At 36.6% G+C, this 18,962-nt stretch overlaps 3 protein-coding genes across 5 annotated transcripts in view; 2 read left to right on the forward strand and 1 right to left on the reverse strand.

Annotated features, from left to right (window-relative positions):
* The first annotated feature begins 674 nt into the window (after positions 1–674).
* Positions 675–2,973, forward strand: LOC124632144 (protein-cysteine N-palmitoyltransferase Rasp). Its single transcript, XM_047166834.1, has 4 exons — positions 675–898; positions 982–1,769; positions 1,844–2,061; positions 2,136–2,973. Exons 1-4 carry the CDS (start codon positions 799–801, stop codon positions 2,623–2,625), a joined length of 1,596 nt encoding a protein of 531 aa, XP_047022790.1. The 5' UTR covers positions 675–798; the 3' UTR covers positions 2,626–2,973.
* On the reverse strand, positions 2,958–10,921 carry LOC124632126 (DNA helicase MCM8-like). 3 transcript variants are annotated; one of them, XM_047166823.1, is made up of 15 exons: positions 10,593–10,921; positions 10,486–10,517; positions 10,133–10,220; positions 9,380–9,511; positions 9,138–9,253; positions 8,901–9,005; positions 8,671–8,817; positions 8,382–8,601; positions 8,159–8,301; positions 4,909–5,048; positions 4,230–4,320; positions 3,973–4,103; positions 3,506–3,734; positions 3,256–3,417; positions 2,958–3,176 (listed from the first exon to the last, which is right to left on the reverse strand). In XM_047166823.1, exons 1-15 carry the CDS (start codon positions 10,807–10,809, stop codon positions 2,982–2,984), a joined length of 2,148 nt encoding a protein of 715 aa, XP_047022779.1. In that variant the 5' UTR covers positions 10,810–10,921; the 3' UTR covers positions 2,958–2,981. The 3 variants fall into 3 exon arrangements, with proteins under 3 accessions (XP_047022779.1, XP_047022770.1, XP_047022763.1); XM_047166814.1 differs by having other exon boundaries at positions 10,399–10,517; XM_047166807.1 differs by having other exon boundaries at positions 10,285–10,517.
* A 485-nt stretch (positions 10,922–11,406) lies between these two features.
* Positions 11,407–18,962, forward strand: part of LOC124646356 (dynein axonemal heavy chain 8-like) — a 30,427-nt gene continuing 22,871 nt past the window's right edge. Inside the window, exons 1-15 of the mRNA XM_047186485.1 lie at positions 11,407–11,694; positions 11,773–11,883; positions 12,141–12,252; positions 12,516–12,658; positions 12,761–12,962; positions 13,430–13,593; positions 14,044–14,220; positions 14,721–14,824; positions 15,184–15,403; positions 15,593–15,739; positions 15,877–16,016; positions 16,300–16,384; positions 16,524–16,669; positions 16,888–17,032; positions 17,772–17,870. Of these exons, the coding sequence (XP_047042441.1) occupies positions 11,407–11,694; positions 11,773–11,883; positions 12,141–12,252; positions 12,516–12,658; positions 12,761–12,962; positions 13,430–13,593; positions 14,044–14,220; positions 14,721–14,824; positions 15,184–15,403; positions 15,593–15,739; positions 15,877–16,016; positions 16,300–16,384; positions 16,524–16,669; positions 16,888–17,032; positions 17,772–17,870 (2,283 nt within the window). The remainder of the gene's footprint in view (positions 11,695–11,772; positions 11,884–12,140; positions 12,253–12,515; positions 12,659–12,760; positions 12,963–13,429; positions 13,594–14,043; positions 14,221–14,720; positions 14,825–15,183; positions 15,404–15,592; positions 15,740–15,876; positions 16,017–16,299; positions 16,385–16,523; positions 16,670–16,887; positions 17,033–17,771; positions 17,871–18,962) is intronic.

The following is an 18,962-nucleotide window of genomic DNA, read 5'->3' on the forward strand; positions in this document are numbered from 1 at the left end:
ATTCATAACAGCTGATGTCATTCATGCTTTCACGTTTGAGATGTTTACTTAACTTTTATTTTAATATGGGTAATAGGTAGGGATGTTATTTATTTAGGTATTATATCAAAAGAGGCACTGGTTCGTGGGAAACACATGTAATGGTTGACTTATAAAAACACTCAACCAACAATGCATACTTTCATGATTGAAGAGATTGTAAAATAATTGAAAATTACAACAAGGTACAGAGCAGCCAGAGTGCATTCCACTATACCTTAGCAATAAGCATCGACCAAACATCAGTCAGTTACCTACCACGTTGTATTTTTTTTTTATATTATTAAGTTGAAATATTCTATATAGGTACATGAAAAGCAAATGGCTAAGGCAAAGCCGGGCGGATCGATCGATCATCATGTTAAGCAACGCTTAGCGCGGTCGGTCCGCGGATTCCATCCAGTCTTGACGAGTTCTTCCGGGAGCTTCAAACTCAATCTTAAACACAAACTTCTTAGGTGTCATCTAGACGATCAGAAGGAAATTGTTATCTTTTATCTGTGGCTGTGCATGTTCATATTTTTTATGGTCTTCTGACCATGTCATGGCTCATAGACGTATTACGTCTATGTCTGAGCAGCACTCCAGCACTAGTTCTACTCCTCATTTCATTCATTGAATGAATGAATTTCATTCACTCAACTTATTTGCCGTCAAATTTGAAAGGTGTAAAATTGTTAGTGCTTGTTTCTGAATCATGTTTTGATTTTTTTATTTACTTGAGGCTGAATTGGTTGCCTGGTTGGACATTAAAGGACAATGAAAAACGAAGTGAATAGTATCGAAAATTGTATCCACTTCAGTTTATGGATATTAGCATGTTTCTATTCCTTGTTTAAATTGTTTCACGCGCAGACAGGTAAGGCCAAAAGATGAAACGAAACCGTTTTTATAATTATAATAATTCATTTCATTAATTTGTGTCTTGATGTTTCATTTTAGAAATTATAGACAGTAATCCGGAACTCAGGTATGAAATAAGGGACTTAAATCCAGGCTGGCGATTGATATCGAGGCAGAAAGATGAGTCTGATGTTGAGTGGAGTACATGGAAGTACCTCATACAGACTTCATGGTTCTATTTATTAATTCAATTTTTTGTATCGGAAATCATTCGAAGAACCAATGCCGCCTTAATAAAATATTGGTACACTTTATCCAGTATAATTTTTATAATAAATTACATGGGTGTGAGGCAGTTGGCAATAATTCTTGCCCAACCTGTAATATTTTTGGCTATTATTTTTTCTGGAGGGAAAAAGATCAGCATATGGTTGACAAGCATTTTTCTGTTGGCTGGGTACAATTCATTAAAGTATAAGTATTTCTTTTGGCACTTTCTGGACACCGAAAATTTGGAAGACGAAGAAGTTTTTGTGATGCTTTATGCAATAGCATGGGTTGAATTAAGATGCATTAGTTTCTGTCTTGATTATGTAGACAAAAGAGAAAAGTGCTTGCAAGCTGAAAATGAATCAAAAGAAATTGAAACCACAAGATATAAAGATCTCATAGATATGTTCAGTTATGTATTGTACCTGCCTTTATTATTTGTTGGGCCAATAATACTTTATGAAGAATTTGAAAGAAGTTTCCATGTCAGCAATAAAAGCTTGCAGATGAGGCTAAAAAGTTTTATTTTGGATATGATTCGATTTCTAATTTATTCAATTTTACTGGAAGTTGCATTCCACTACGTTTACTTTTTTGCGATGCAGAGTCAGATTGAGGTTTGAATTTTTTTATTGTTAATAAAATGATTTATTCATATCTTTAATTTTACTAACTGTATATTTAATTTCAGGCTATAAATAAGTTGCCATCGCTCGCACTTTGTGGGGGAGGGTTGTGGATGGGATTAGAGTTTCACATGAAATATGTCATATCTTATGGAACGACTGCAGCATATTCAAGACTAGACAATATTGACCCTCCACCAACACCCAGGTGTATATTCAGAATCCATGTTTACTCACAAATGTGGAGATACTTTGATGTGGGCCTGTACAGGTTTTTGTTGAAGTAAGTTTACATTCAAAGAAGTTATATTTAATACACAAACAATTTTCTCTTATTTTTTTTAACTTTGTTTCCAGGTACATCTACAGACCAGTTTTCATCACTTTGTCTAATAGTTTTAAAGTTGCTAAGATTACTTACAAATTGATTTCATCTTTTATTACATTCATGTTCATATTTATGTGGCATGGGACCATGTGGAATATATTTGTATGGTCAGTTTTAAATTATGTAGGCATTGTAATTGAGTATATTGGTAAAGCTGTAGCTCAGAGTGAAAGATACAAACTGTTCAGAGCTAATGTACTACATACAAACGCAATGGAAGTCAGATTCACTGCATTCTTATGTGCACCACTGTTAGGCTTATCAGCTATATCAAATTTCTATTTATTTGCAGGAAGTGAAGTTGGTAATCTATATTTTGAGCTGCTTAAGTGGCCATCATTTTACAATTGTTTTATAGTCTACATGTCTTTGTATTGTTGCTGTCATGTTGCTATTGCTTTACATGATGTTCCATCAAGAACTGATGTAAAAAAGAAAGAAAGTAAGACTGTATTCTAATAATATTTATACATACTATAATTTGACTGAAATCAGTATTATCAATTAGGGCCAGTATTTTTAATTATCTTCATATAATCACAATAAATAATACTCTTACATAATAACTGAAGTACAAGAATATTAATAGGCGATCTTAATTTGTGTACAGTCAAGGACTACTTCAATTCTGCTTATCTGCAATAGCATAGCTATAAATAGACTATTGTCTCGAAAAACATCACATTTATTTGTTATTTATTTAATATATACAGACTTATACATTTAGTTGTTCAGTTTGAAATGCCCATGTTAATGACTTATATTTTTGATATGGAAGTAAAAAATAAAGATAAAACAAAAATCTAACAATTTATTTATAATGCAATCAATTGATATGTATTTGATCCTTTTAACAATAAGTAAGAATGTATGTGCATTGCTTCAATTAAATCATGAGGATCTCCGGCTACACCAGCAGCTTTATGTATTTGTACCATCTCCTGCCTTGTAAATATATCTTTTCCTAGTTGATGCGATCGCCTCGTCAACGCATCTAGGAACTTCTTAAGCTGAAAAGTTAATGACATGTCATTGCAGTTTCATTAAGAATTTACGTTTATCTCAAACACACACCAATCATTTATTTACCTTATTTCTAGAACTAACACCTGAGCCATTTATTGATCTAGAAAGCTGTATGTTCCCAAATTCATCACTAAATGTGTCTATTAGGCTATGTTTTAATAAACTTATTACATCGTTTGCGTCGTTTACCGTAGCTTCTTCTCTCAAGTCCACGCGAGCTCTCGCCTTGAATACAAAACATTAGTTACTTTATAATAATTTGCTAAAACAATACAAAAGATAGTAGGTATTGATATTAGTAGTATAATGTTACTTGGGTCAGTCGTATGCAAGCTTCAAGTTGTCGAGTCGTGATTGGTGTGCCGTCGTGAGATCCACCCTGATGGTTGTGTCTGAGTTCTAAATAAAAGTTTTGTAATGCATTTGCTGCTTCCGTGCTTATTTTTGGGTGAACATATCTTCTAGCGTAAGCTATATATTTTCTAAGCAAAACTAAAGGTAAATGGTCGATTACTTCTCCAGGCTTCAGGCGTAATCGTTGACTGAAAGAGATAATATACAGGATTGGTAGAATTATAGATCTCATATATGGATGAGACATGCAATAATAGTGCTTTGATATTACACGCTGATAATCTTTACGTTGAATTGATTTGCATTTAGATTGAATTTTGGCGTTGGCGTTAAATCTAGTTTCATGCCCATAAAATTGATTTAGGAACATAAATCAATGTTATGCGGCAGGTAGATTGACAAAAGTAATTTAGTGCAACAAATTACCTGAGCGAAATTTCATTTGCGGTTTGGCTTGTACTTATACTAGCATTCAAATTACTAGTTTTGGTTGATTGTTTTCCTTTCTGGCCAGTATGGAGCGCTAATACATGCTCTGATAACATGGCGTCCATTTTCTGGAATAAATAATAAAAATTCATTAGAATAGGATACTTAAAAGTCTTGACGATTATAAGTCTTTGGTACTGGTTTGGTTCCTGAAAATAAACTAAGAATGTACCTATATAATTAATTTGAATTACCTCGTCAGGTTGGTCCAAAAGAATAAAAACTAAATCAAATCTGGAAAGGAGAGCCGAATTCAATTTCAGGTTTTCCGCAACAGTCTTGGATCTAAAAAGAAAGAATTAATTTTTCATAAAAAATATAAACCTACCACTATTTTAGACATTTTGTTTCTTTATGTAGCTTGATCTTGCTATTTCGATTATCTTTGAGATCAATGGAAAAATAGCGCCGAGCTAAATTATATTGGGCCAGTAGACTGTCTACAAGCATTTATAAGCCTATGTGCATTGGGACTGTATGGCACAGGATTGAACTTTTGTCAAGAGACTTTTAAACCTACATATTATATGGCATTTGTTTGGCGTAACTCAAACAAATAGTAAAAACTGGTATGGTAAAAATATTGTATATTGGGTAAAATGGTAATGGTTAATGGTATGAGCAAACACACTATGAGGCTTGTTTGGTGACCGATGGTTAACTAATTTTATAATAATGTTAATATTGAAACTAAATATTCGGGTCTGCTACTGCTGACTGCGCGCGCGATTGACATCAATAAAACTGTATTTTGTATAGCATTCTAGAGACCTGTTAGTAGGCAGAATGCTGCAGTAGCTAAGCGGACCAGTGGTAAAATCCTCTGGCATGCCGATTCCCATGTAAGAAAGAGCGTGAGTGGAGGCAAGGTACCTGTTGTAGCTGCCAGCGGCGGGGTTGGCGGCGGCCAGCACGGTGGCGCGGGCGGCGAGGCTGCACACCACGCCGCCCTTCGCCACGCTCACGCGCCGCTGCTCCATCGCCTCCAGCAGGCTGCTGTGGTGGGCCGTCATCTGGAACACGTCATTACAGATGCAAAAATAAAATCCGTTAGCATTCAAACTAGTAAATACAAATAAAATGAAGACTTGGACTTTACTAGGCAAAAATAATGAAAGATTTGCGGAAAAATTTAAAAAAAAATATGTGTCCAATATTTAATTTTATTATAAAATTAACTCAATTATTTTTTAAATTCTTTTAAGTCAGCATGTCTATTTTGGACATATAGCCCGGTCAAAATAGACATAAAAGTAGTGGTCAAATAACAAAAATTCCCAGAAAGCTGATTTTTGGTGGAGAGCTAGATTTGATCATTATAAATAAAATACTAAAAGTCCCCATCGATCCCATGTGTGCGTCAAAAGTTATTCGAGGTCAAATGTCAAAATTTTTGGTTTTTTGTGTTTTTTTCGAAAACTGTAAGTTTTATCAAAAAAATACATCCGACCAAAATTTTAGATTATAAAATTTTCTACAAAAATGACATTAACAGTTTTTCCTAAATGTTACCATTCCTGAGATATCGCGCTTCAAAGAGTCACACTATACATGATACGCACATATGAGCCACGTATATATGAGGGCTGCCTTTTAAGTTTTGTCGTTTGAAATAAGTGTAGACAATCTAATAGGTTATAGATAGTTCAACTCAGATTTGCGCGCGGCCCTATGTGTGCGTCGGCTTGTAAATATACAACTTTCATTCGTGTGACAGTGACGTCGTCCGAGCATGACGTGTTCTCATCGCTTTTTGTTATGGGTACAGTCGTTTACGAAAATGTCTAGTTCTTCACGGAGAAAATGTTTTAAGGAGTCAGGTAGCGTTTCAAAAAAATGAAACAACATTCAAAGCTTTTTATTATTACATTTTACAGTTTATCATTATTTTCTCATACGGCTTTTCAAATTGACATTGACAGTATCTAAGAAATAAATGAAGTGAAATATCTAAGATGAATTAAATACTCCTTACATATTTTCTAGCTCGGGGTACGCGGACAATAAATAAATGTGTGGACTAAGAATGTAAAAGACCTATAATTTAGTATAATAATGGAAACAAAATGTGTGGGGAATTTTAAAAAATTATATTGCTTCGCATAATGTCGACCAAAATAAGACGGAAATAATGAAACTCATAAATGAACGTTTAAGTCAAATTGATGAAGGGATGTTGGGTAATACTTGTCGACATGTACAAAAGAAAAAAGAAGAATACTATAGACATTTTGACATGGAGTCAGAATTTATAATTAACATTGGTGAAAGTAGCGAATCCGAAAATTCATCATTTGATTTTTCAAGTAGCGATACAGAATCATTATAAATAAATAAACTAAATTACGTAATAACTGTACTTTAAACAGCCGTATACAACCCCTAAATAACTGTATTTGTACCCGACTGTACCTCTTGTCACGCACACAAAGTCACTGTATATGTACAAGGGTTACCCACACATAGGGCCGCGCGCACGACTGAGTTGAACTTACTATAATAACATTTATTGTTTATCAAAGAATTCTCCGCGACATTTAATGCACTTTTGCATGCATTTAAACCAGTTCTTGAAACATTTATTCCATTCTGAAGTGGGGGTAGTCAAAATGGCCGATTTGTGTGAGTCAACAGCTTTTTCAGGTGTGCTGAAACGTTGACCACGAAGACTTTGCTTAATTTTGGGGAATGTAAAATAATCGTTATGCCCACAGGTCTATGTCACGGTATGTTTCATGTTGGTCTGCGAGAATTAACTGCCGCTTAGCCTCGATATTATCTTGGGTCATGGCGGGTTTTGAACTACCTTCACGTGGCTTGTTACTGAAGCTAGAGTGCCCACGTTGAAATTCTAATTCTAAATCAAAATTTCTTTTATTTCAAAAAGGCCTTTGCAGGCTCCTATGAAACAAAAAGTTGGTCTCATGGAGAAGAGCCGGCAAAAAACTCCATAGACACTCTTTTAAAAAGTAATATTTTCACAAACAGTCTATTACCTAACAATAGTAAGCTGTCAAAATTATACAATGCAACTGAAAGTTAAACTGTAAACTCCTAACTCCTAACTTTATCTCTGTTTTACACATGATGTTGTAAATTAGGGCACGCTACCATAGTGGCTGTAAGTCCCCTCTTTGAGGAGTGAGTGGCTCGGGAGGAGTCATGGCGGCTCACCGGATACGTTTGTTCTGTATCTGTATCGAATCGGTGGTGAGGAGGCGCCCGGGTGTCACCACTGTGCGGACAGCCCCAAGGGCACGTTGGACCACACAGTCCAGGTGTGCCCTGTGTGGGAAGAGCACCGTCGGGTCCTGGTCGTGGCTTTAGGCGGCGGCGACCTCTCGCGTCCGAGAAGGAGGAGGCGGAACGACAAAGAGTTCGCACCTCTCATCCCGGCCGCCGCGCTGGACCTGGTAGACACCAAGGGCTCCGGGTGTCGCGAGACGACTCCCGGCCACCGTAGGCGTGGGTCTCTGTGCGGTGAGTTCGGGTGGCTCATCGCTCATGTCTAGTTAATAGACAAAAAACCCGTGTCGGCGGCGCGTTGTTCCACGCGCTCCTCAGAGACATGTCAGCAGGCCCAGCGGGGCCCAGCAGGGCCAAGGCTTGTCGGGGCTGTGGGATTCTTCGAAAGAGTTACCGCGGCCCTGGTACATAAAAGGCTTACGACGGAACACGACGGTTTTTAGTCAGTAAGAGTCTGACACTCAAAGCCCTCGTATATACGTTGCTTATATGTGCATATCATGTGTAGTGTAACTCTTTGAATCGCGATATCTTAGGAATGGTAACATTTAGGAGAAAACTGTTGATGCCATTTGTGTAGAAAATTTTAAGATCTACAACTTTGGCCTGATGTTCTTTTTTGATAAAACTTACCGTTTTCGAAAAAAAGTCAAAAAACCTAAAATTTTGACATTTAACCTCGAATAACTTTTGACGCACACATGGGATCGATGGGGACTTTTAGTATTTTATTTATAATGATCAAATCTAGCTCTCCACCAAAAATCAGCTTTCTGGGAATTTTTGTTATTTCAAATGTCTATTTTGACCTGGCTAATAGGCATGGACTTAGTGCCTGTCCCAAAATTGCCACAATCACAGCTGACAGCAATGTTACCTTATCAAGCTCATCTATGCAGCATACGCCCTTATCAGCTAAAACCAATGCGCCTGCCTCGAGCGCGAAATCTCCGCCCGCTTCCCGCCCCAACGCTACTGTGAGACCACCCGCTGATGCAGAAGCACCACACACATAAACACCTGAAAAAGTAGGTTTAAAATTAATACTACAACTTACCCTGATACTACCATCTATTTTATTTTTTTAAAGATCTAGTCACCTCTTGGTGCAGCATGAGCAGCAGCTTGAAGCAGTTGTGACTTCCCAAGCCCAGGGTCACCCACAACCAACACATGAGGGTTGGACCTAGGACCATTGTCATGTTCAGTGCCTCCTATAAGACCAAGTATGAGCCCCGCTTTCACTGCCTCGTGACCAAATATTGTAGGACACAGGGAATGGACAAGAAGTCTGAACACATCGTCTGATCCATGTATTTCCTGAAATAGCAAGAGAAATGGAGGTACTTTTCAATTGCTTAATGAACTTACATTTTCAATATGATGTACCTGAATGGCGTAATAATCTTTCAGTGTAAATGATAATGTTGGATTACTCAGATTCCTGTGGCTGTGAATTGAAACAGCTTCAATATACAGTTGGAGAAGCCTTGCTGCTCGTTTTCCATCTTCGCCACCTTTGCTTTCACCGCGAACCTATAAAGAAGGAATGATTTCTATGAATTCCACTAATGGGTTGATTAACATCTTTGCTCTTAGCAATATTGTTTTGTTATTACCTGTACTATACCAGTGACAGACAATACATCTCCAGGGCAAGCAGTGCCAACTAGATCACCTTGCAATTCTATTTCAACACTTCTTGGTATAGTTCCAGAGAGGCTCTGAAAGGTTACAAAAGGACCTTATTTAACAAACGAACATGTATTAGCATGTTGGGTAGGTAGTGCTCCCAAGGAGGTTTTATACTCCAAAGTTTTTGAAACATGCTGCAAGAACGTTGAAATAAAACTCACTTGTGACTGAATTTCCTGTATTTTTGCAACTTGCCAGTCTGTTGTGTTTGTGAAAGGAGATGACTGCAAAGGTTCAAACTTGGACCCTCCATGGCAACTCTGACAGGTTGTAGGAGCTGTAATCAGAATGGAGTATTCATGAAAATCAAGGCTACTGGCTATATACCAAAACATCCATCCATTAAAACAAGTTTTAGATGGGAATATATTATTTCTTGTGAAAGTAAGTAATGACTATGTACCAGTAAATACACCCTGAGGTTGTATAACAGCTTGAAGATTATGGCAGCTAGAACATTCAAATGCCATAGATGTGCAGATGAGTCCAACACTTCCTACTCGTATAACTGTGCCTTTTATTGTTACTAGTTTGCCTGAAAATAATAAAATTTTCAGATTTCTACTCCTACTGCTTCACCGTGCATGCTGTACGGCTGTGGAATAAGTTGCCGCCTGAGCTGAGGAGCTGCCAGACTGTTGCATTATTCAAACGTAAGTTGAAGGAACACTATCTTTCCTTGTCATCATAGATGCTTATAGTATTTAGTGTATTTATATATTTGTATACATATATTATATATTGATATATATTTTATATATACATATTTAGGTTAAGTTCGTGATTATTTTATTTTAGTTATAGCTTCTTTTCTTTCTACGCACTCTATCTGCAACTCTTTCTATTCTAACTCTCTCATAAAGGGCCAGCTGGAAGAGATTTCTAATGAAATAAGCTGTGCCTTTGTACTATCTGTTCTATTTTTCTTCTTCTCTGTATTCTGTGTGTGTACATAAACTGTTAAATAAATAAATAAAAAAATAATCTTCATTACAAGACAAAGATTATTACATCAGTAGCTTAGAACAATCATAGTTTTACATATTCACATTATATAAATAATAGGTAAGTATGTAAGAGATGTAAATCTTGTTTTGACTTTTTAATTTTGATTTGCTGTAGAATAGTTTGGCTATAAAGCTTTTTTTCTACTCACCAAAGTAGTTAACTTTTAAATTAGCTAGTGGAATGACTGGTTGATGATTAAGTATTCTTACTCTTATTTTAGATTCAAATTTGAAAGTCTGCAACATAAAAAGATTTGTTCATGTACAATGGATATAAGGAAAATAAAATAAAAGTACATACTTCATGTAAAGAATATTCCAGGAGCCTCAAAGTTTTGTCCGGGTACTCAAATAATTCTGTACTGAAACTTGGCCAGGCACCAATGAAATCTGTATCATTTGTTAAATTGGTTACATCTAAGGGTACACTGCGAGTTTGATCTATTTTCTCCAAATCAAATAGATTTTTGTTTTTCTCTATAAACTGCTTGAAACATTTTACGTGGTTTGTTAAGTCAGGATCAGCATGTTGATCTGAAAATACATACATTAATCGCTTAGTAACAGTGTAAGACGTTACTTGTTATATTGAGAAAAACATGTTCAAACCTTCAGTGGGAAAGTAAAGCTTCCATATATTTTTATTATCATTGATGGGCAAAACAGTAGGTAGCTGATTAGCTGGTGCTCTTGAAGACCCTGCTGTGCTTGATGATGTTCTGTGAGAAGACGCATTTTGGAAACTTTGGCTGTCTGAAGCTGAACTGTTGTTATTTCGTGGACGATACCAATTGTTACGATAGCGACCTCTCCAGTTACGCCGCATTATTTAGCGATTAGAATTAAATACTTAAATAACTTCTAGAACAGCTTATCCTAAGTTTTGCACAACTTCGAAGTTTGTTTTCCTTTCCCGCTTGAATACCTATTTTTATTTATCTTTTAGTGTCTCTGTCAAGTTCGTTATGTCAACGCCATCAATGTCATAAAAATATGTTTTGATTCCCGTGTGATGTATGATTGCTCGTCTGGGGAGCGCTTAACACCAACGCCAAGTTACCATCGTCTATCATCTATGATTGCACGAAAAGGACAGAAAAATTTTAAAAAATTGTGTAAAGAATAAAAAATGGCGGGATATTTAACCATTGGACTCAAATAACTCGTAACAATAAAAGTTTATAAAGTTTGATGAAATGAGTTGCACTATTTTACTATGTAAGTACTTAGTCGTGTTTTTAATTATTTATAGTCCCACAAGGATAGGAGGTGTGTAATTAAACTGTTTCAAAATTCGAATGAGAAATCCTTAGGGCTTAAGTATTTGAAACAATTGTTTTTACTTCTTTAAAAATATTGAGTTACTGAAGTACGCATAATAATTATAAAATAAAGTTATTTATCATATTAATCAATTACCAAAATGGAGGACGACGACTCTGCAGGATCGGGTGCTTCTCTGCCCAGTGACAATGAAGCCGACAAAAATTCTAAGCTCCAGAGACCAAACTTAGATGAGTCTGCGGGAAATTATTCCGAGAACAGTTCAGATCAATCTATTCCATCCGACCAGGAAGAACGCGTGGAGGTAGACAGAGCTGCTCTTGAAGCAATATTGGATGTCGGTCATCGCCTACGGGGTTCTCGCAAGAAAAGCAGAGTTTCTATGAGCCTATTAGCTTTGGTGCACGAGTCTTATAAAGACAAGCAAGTAAATAAACTGAATGATTAGATTGTATTGTTTTATTATTTGTTATATGTAACTAAATTTACTTTTTTTGTATTTTAGGCTAGAGCGAAAGAATTACGCAACTTTCGCATCGGCTGCATAAGGCAGCATCACTTATTTCTGCTTGATAATGTAGCTACTGTACTAAATCGGACAAGTGAATATGTATTGGTAAGAAATATCGATCCAATTTCATGAATTACTAAATAGTTTAATAAGATAATTATTACCGGTAAGCTCATAATATAATCAAAACGATCGTCCGAATGATCGGCTTAGTGGTGGAAAAATAAAAACATAGTAGTTACCTTATTGACCTATACTTTTACATACACACGTTACTACACTCGAGTACCTAGTTCATAGTTTCTTACGTATCTATGGGATTTAAATCATAATAATTACCTATACCTACTATGTTATTGTAGGAAGGTGTTTGTGATGCCGACGTCCATACTCAGTTGTTAGAAAGCGCAATGGCTGCCGGTGGTAGAAATTGTATTGTCGTCTGCGATGCGATGCTACCTCATGTCGAGATGGGTGGGTACATAAACTTATGTTTTTATACTTTAGATCCCAGTTTATTAAGGTTAATGAGATATGTTCTAATTATCGGATTACATTTACCTCTATATTGTAAGAATTTTCGGCTTTGTTTTGAGATTCTTAAGTTGCCTTTCCCGACTGATTCTCTCAGACCTGATATTGAATCGTAGTTTTAAATCTAGCCCTCAAAAGTGGTTCTGGGCCCATCAATATATTCATGTTAATATTGTTTGCACGCATGTTCAAATTGATTGCAGAATCTGGTCGCTACGTTCCTAATCAGAAAGGTAAAATGGAAAGGACTTACATATCTGATTGTTCTTCTATCGGAGTTACAGGCAAGTGCGTTGCCTTATACAGATTGAGAAGCGTGGCCATTGACATTTTAAATGTTGCAAATGTAAGTAATGTTTGGTAGAACAAAATGATATGGATCTCATTAGGCCATACAGTGATGGTCTTATCGTAGCAATCTGAAATATTTAAGCACCATACTTTTCAGGAGTATTATTTGGCTCAATTTGATATTAATCAAGAGACTGAAAATGTAGTGTCAGGTATTTACAAGACTTTGCATCGAGTGTATCTACCAGCGTTACAGGTTTGCAAGGGTTGGGGTCACCTTAACCCTCCCAATCCCAAAAGTGATGACATCGTAAAGTTCTACATTTCAAAGATAATGCTCTTTGTTGATTATCTTGCTAGTAAGTTTATTATATACTTACATAAGTTCTATTTAGTTACGAGAAGAAATAAATAATGTGGTAGGTACCGTAGGAATACAACATCCTATCCCGACATGGTTACATTTAAATTCAACATCTTGTGACTTTTTTCTTCTTCCTTCTCCTGCCCCGTTCCCAATTTTACTTGGGGTCGGCGCAATATGTCATTTTCTTCCTTTTTCCCCTGTCACTCGCTGACACTCGCTCCCTTCCTATTCATATCATCTTTCAGGCAATCCATCCATCTTTTCTTAGGTCTTCCTCTCCTACATTCATACTTAGCACACACTTTGTTGCATGCGTATCATCCCTCCTAATTACATGCCCATACCATGACAATCTTCTACTTCTCATCTTTTCTGTAACTGGCGCTACTTTCAGACTTCCTCTAATGTAATGTAAAAATATTCCAATATAAAAGTAACATCTTTTTATATTTTATTTAGAGACCAAAATAGATTTGGATTGTTGTACAAGATTTAAGATCAATTTGTCATTATACGAAGAAGAGTTGTGTGATCAGGAAAAAATGAGACTTGCTGTTACCAAGACTCATGTGCTGGAAGAAATATGCTCTTACGTAAGGCAATGGATTCGGCAGATAACCATGGCAAGTACCTAATGTTGATAGTGTAAGTGTGATTGTCTAAAGCTAAGGTAGGTAAAAATAAATTATTGTAAATTAAAGATTTTTGGTGACATCGTGTAGGTACAGGACTATGCTTTCGTAGGCGTAGCGTAGCCTTGTAGCAAGCATCATAGCCTTGTAGCAAGCATCATATTTATTTTTCTACGCCTGTAGTTTTTTGTGTACAATACAATGTTGTAAACAATTTTGAATTTAGTATTTTTTGGTTGTCCCCTTTTCTATCAATAGCGGATTGTAAAACGTTTTGCGATCAGGGTAAAGACATTACGAACATGATTGCTTTCCATCATTTTTATGTTTATTTTTGTGCAATCCAAACGATCTAAAATAACGAAGAGCTGGTTTTAATAAATATAAGGAATAAAATAGTCTAATCAGCATCCACTGCAAGAAATGTTGTGGAACTTATAGGTTCTAGTACAGAGTCAACAGCTACGTCGCGAACCCGCCAACATAGGCCCGCTAGCCGAGCTGGACCACTGGCGCCGACAGCTCACCACTTTCACGTCCATCATTGAGCACATCAAGAGCGAACCTACTATTATGTACATACATACGCTTATCACAGCGAAATCCAAACTGTTAAAGGTAAGCACAACTCTAACGCCTTTGGGGTTTTCGACCAGTCTACCTTTGGGTGGTGGAGAAATACCTGGCAATGGTAGGTGCAAAGCTTCTTTTTTTATTTAGTGGTAAAATTGTTAAATAAATATAATACATATCACTCACAAAAATATATGGATTTACACATATATTTAGGTATAGTTATCGGCACGAATCTTGAGCTCTGACCTACATCTGCGCAGAAGTGATTTATTAGCAAAGAACCAATCCACACGGCTATGACGCGATGCACTGCGGGTCAATCACCGCCTTAGCCCGCCCCCGCGCCTCACTTCATGCCACAAAAGGAACCCAATAAATTACTTCTGCGCAGGTGAAGGTCAGAGCTCAAGATTCGTGCCGATAACTATAATGCCTACATACATAATAATGCCTACTATCAAAGCCTACTATGAATGATTGTGAGTTATTTCTGTACATGTTCATGAAAAACTACATGATAAATTGAATTTATACATTTGCAGAAATGGAAACAGCTAGACAATAACGTAACAGATTTTTACAATGAAGCTTTTGACAACGTGAGGTATTTGTACGCTCTAGAGAAATATTGCGAGCCTTTGTACAGGTATGACTTGTAAATTGCAGTAATTGTTTTACCCTTATAATTACAGCTTTTTTTTTAACGACGTCAGGAATCATCGCATGATCCCTCCCGCTGTGGGTAGCAGCGGTGAGGGAGTGTCAGACTCTTACTGACTAAAAACCGTCGTGATCCGTCGTAGTCCTTTAATGTATCAGGGCCGCGGTACTTATCTTTTTCGAACAACCCGCAGCCCCTTATACTTAATGACAGCTTAGTTAAGGATTCAGAAATTGCTTAAGATAAAAACTTAATGGCTTAAAGCTAATTATAATGTACTATTTAGACCATTATCAGACTAAAGATGATAAGGAGTCTAGCAGCATAACTTCTAACACTTACAGATGTGATCCCTATACAATGCAACATCATATTCCCGGGTTACTGTACAGTATTCGCATGATATTCGCCACGTCGCGATACTATAACACCACTAAACAGATATCTACGTTGTTAGTTAAAGTGACCAATCAAATTCTTAACATGTGCATGGATTTCCTCACGCAAAACGGAAAGAAGAACGTTTGGAATCAGGATAAACTGAATTTTATAGACAAAGCCGAAGTAAGTTTTATATAGTGTATTAGAAAATACATAAGTAATAAATAAAGCCAGAGCCAGCCAGCCAAATGTGTAATTTAAGTATATTTCTATTAACATAGAAAATCAGATTAACACTGGCAGTAGGCGCCAGATTTATCTGCAGCAAATTTTGATCAAAGTTTGATTTATGTATTAACTTTTATTGCGCAGTTCTGTCTAGGTCTGTATAAATTCTATCGTGACTGTTACACTGATACCCAAAACCAAATGAAAGAGGCAGCTGCTGAAAAGCCATTTGATTGCTCAGAAATGTTCATATTCGGCAAATTCGAAACATTCAAAAAAAGGCTTTTAAAGGTAATTCAGTCATTTCTAATTATGGCCATCAAGGCAGTTAGGTAATATCAATAGCGTATCATTTGCAATTGGAATAAGTACTTAATATTAAAAAAAAAAAGTTATAAGTATAGGCATTAGTTTCTTGATTGTTGCAGATAATAGATCTATTTGAAACATATATAACGTACTATGTTCTGAATAAAACAACTTTGGGGGGTATTAAGGAATATGCTGACACTTTCAATAAGTTGTTTAAAACTATATCAACGAAACCGTATGATGCGTTGGATCACAGGTAAGATATACTTAAGCAGTTCACACTTTCATATGAATTGAACTTATTGGAGTTATTTTCCTTATTTTAATTTTTCATTGAAACTTCGGCATAGGGAACAACTTGGAAACCTTTACCTAATCGACTAATTTTAGTTTTGAGATATTTATGGAAATCGAAGAAAGTTTCATGTGCCTATGGTAAAATGTTTGCTCACACGCAAATGGGCAAAATGAAAACATAATACCGATTCACAACATTCGTTGAACAAACCTTTGGTTATTAAAATGAAAAATCCTTTCAGGCGGCCTGATTTCGATAATGATTACAAAATATACAAAGAAGCAGTGGCTAACCAGGAGTTGTTACTGGAAAACTTTATAATAAGTGTAATGATATTCATTATTAGTGTAACATTGTCCAATTAACTTGCGAAATTCTATTCGAAAAGTAACGTGTCTTCTAAAGAATTTTGGACCTTTGTCATGTGGGTATTTTTGACGTCTAAATATAAATATTTATTAACAGACGCTCGGGAAATGTCCGACCACGGAAATAGCGTTGCATCTCCTTGCGAGATTTGAGAAACTGGAACTGGACTGTCTGTACATAGAAGATCGATATTTTGATCTAGTTAATCTTTATACTTCTGAAATCGAAGCAATACGAGACAGGTAATCCACTGGTTTTAAATATGTATTAAAATTATTGTCATTCATTTAACTAATTACCTAGATAGACCGTGCTCTCGCTGTGGCGGCATATTGGGCTGACATAGTGTATGTAGTCTCAATATACGACATGTCATCGACACGAAAGAAGAAGAAGATAGACATAGACATAATTTAGTTGCAGATGTATGTAAATAAATAAGTATGTATTTCATATTTAGATATAACGAAGAAAGAGACAATCCTCAATTACCCAGGAATATGCCACCAGTAGCAGGCCGCCTCGTTTGGATAAGATTATATGATCAAAAGATTAAAGTACCAATGCAAATATTTAAACAACATCAAGACGTTATTATGCACCCGGTATTGCACACTTACATATTTTCTTGCATTTTTATTCTCTTAATATAATCTTTGATACTTTTTTTTAACGACGTGAAATTCCGAATTCGAGTGGAATTCGTGGTGGCCTAGTGGGTAAAGGACCAACCTCTCGAGTATGAGGGCGCGGGTTCGATCCCAGGTCAGGCAAGTACCAATGCAACTTTTCTAAGTTTGTATGTACTTTCTAAGTATATCTTAGACACCATTGGCTGTGTTTCGGATGGCACGTTAAAATGTAGGTCCCGGCTGTCATTGAACATCTTTGGCAGTCGTTACGGGTAGTCAGAAGCCAGTAAGTCTGACACCATTCTAACCAAGGGGTATCGGGTTGCCCGGGTAACTGGGTTGAGGAGGTCAGATAGGCAGTCGCTTCTTGTAAAGCACTGGTACTCAGCTGAATCCGGTTAGACTGGAAGCCGACCCCAACATGATTGGGAAAAGGCTCGGAGGATGGATGACTTTTTTTTAACGACGTCAAAAATCATCAAATGACCCCTCCCGATGTGGGTTAGCAGCGGTAAGGAAGTGTCAGACTCTTACTGATTAAAAACCGTCGTGTTCCGTCGTAGGCCTTTTTATGTGCCAGGGCCGCGGTATCTCTTTCGAAATCTTTGACACCTTGATCAGACCTAATGAAATCATGCAACCATGAACCATGACTTAGATTTGAACTTAAAACAAATGAATTTAAAAATACGAAATTAAAACATTTTTACAGAAAAGCCAGCGATGCGTAAAGTTACATAATGTCATGACTATCGTGTTCACTGAGTACGAATTGATTTATCATTATGCTTGGGCGGAAAATGTGGGACAGGTAATGTATCTGTTATGGACCATGTGATTAATTCGGGCATTATTTATAATGCCCGAGCATTATGAATAATGTCTAGCTTTATCGGGCCAAGTGATTAATAACTATCTTAACTTCATTATTTATCACATTGCACGGGCATTATTATATTGCTACATGATGGGCAAATTGATAATAAAGCTATATTTTATGCGGTGCGACGGTGGCAGTTGTTCTAATAAATAAATCCTGTTACTTGCTACATATTTTATGATTATTGTTTTAAATTATATGTTCTATTTTAATGGGATAAGTCTAGCCACAAAATTATTAATTGGACAATTGTCATCCACTTTACTAACTCGGCCTCGTTTTTCTTGATCTCATTTTTCTTGGCTCCTTTTTTTTATGGTAGAATTTAATTTGGATTCAAAACATTGTATTAAAATCTGAATTAGTGACGAAAACGAATCGCTGCAAAACCGACTCCACGTAGTCTTGTCTGCCCTACCCCTAGAGTGCAATTCAAAACCGCGTAGGCGCGGAGGGGCGAGGCGGCCTGCGAGCTGAGGCGCAGGTAGTTTCAGCGCTCGCCGCCGCGGCTGAGGCTGGCCGTCGGAGCCGGCCAGCAAGCCGAAGCTGCGGTGGTGAGCGTGAAAACCATCTGCGACGATAAGCTCGTATGGGACCGCCGGAGCCCCGCAGCGCCGGAGCCGTGACAGAAGCCATGCTTGCTGCATACTTACTTCCATGCTCTGTCAATTGATATGGGATGTGTTATATTTTAAACGTACTGAGTAAAAAAATTAGAAGCTAAATATATTTTATGATGTAATTTAATAGTATTTCAGAAGTTTACTTTAGTTTAGCATGCTACAAATTTAATTGTGGCTGACTTAGTAATTTAGAAGGCAACATACATTTTTGGGGGCGAGTAATGATATTAAAAAGAAGCCTGTTTAAATAGCACCCTATTTTAATTATATTTTCTATGTGACTTTTATTTAGAGAAGCTAAATAATAAAAGTTAATTATGCCAAATAATGAGTCCGATCGCTTAAACTTTAGTTTATTTTGTTTTATAATAATAAGTCATTTGTATAAAACAAAGATACG

The sequence above is a fragment of the Helicoverpa zea genome, chromosome 1 (assembly GCF_022581195.2).
Source record: "Helicoverpa zea isolate HzStark_Cry1AcR chromosome 1, ilHelZeax1.1, whole genome shotgun sequence".
Classification (NCBI taxonomy): Eukaryota; Metazoa; Arthropoda; class Insecta; order Lepidoptera; family Noctuidae; genus Helicoverpa; species Helicoverpa zea.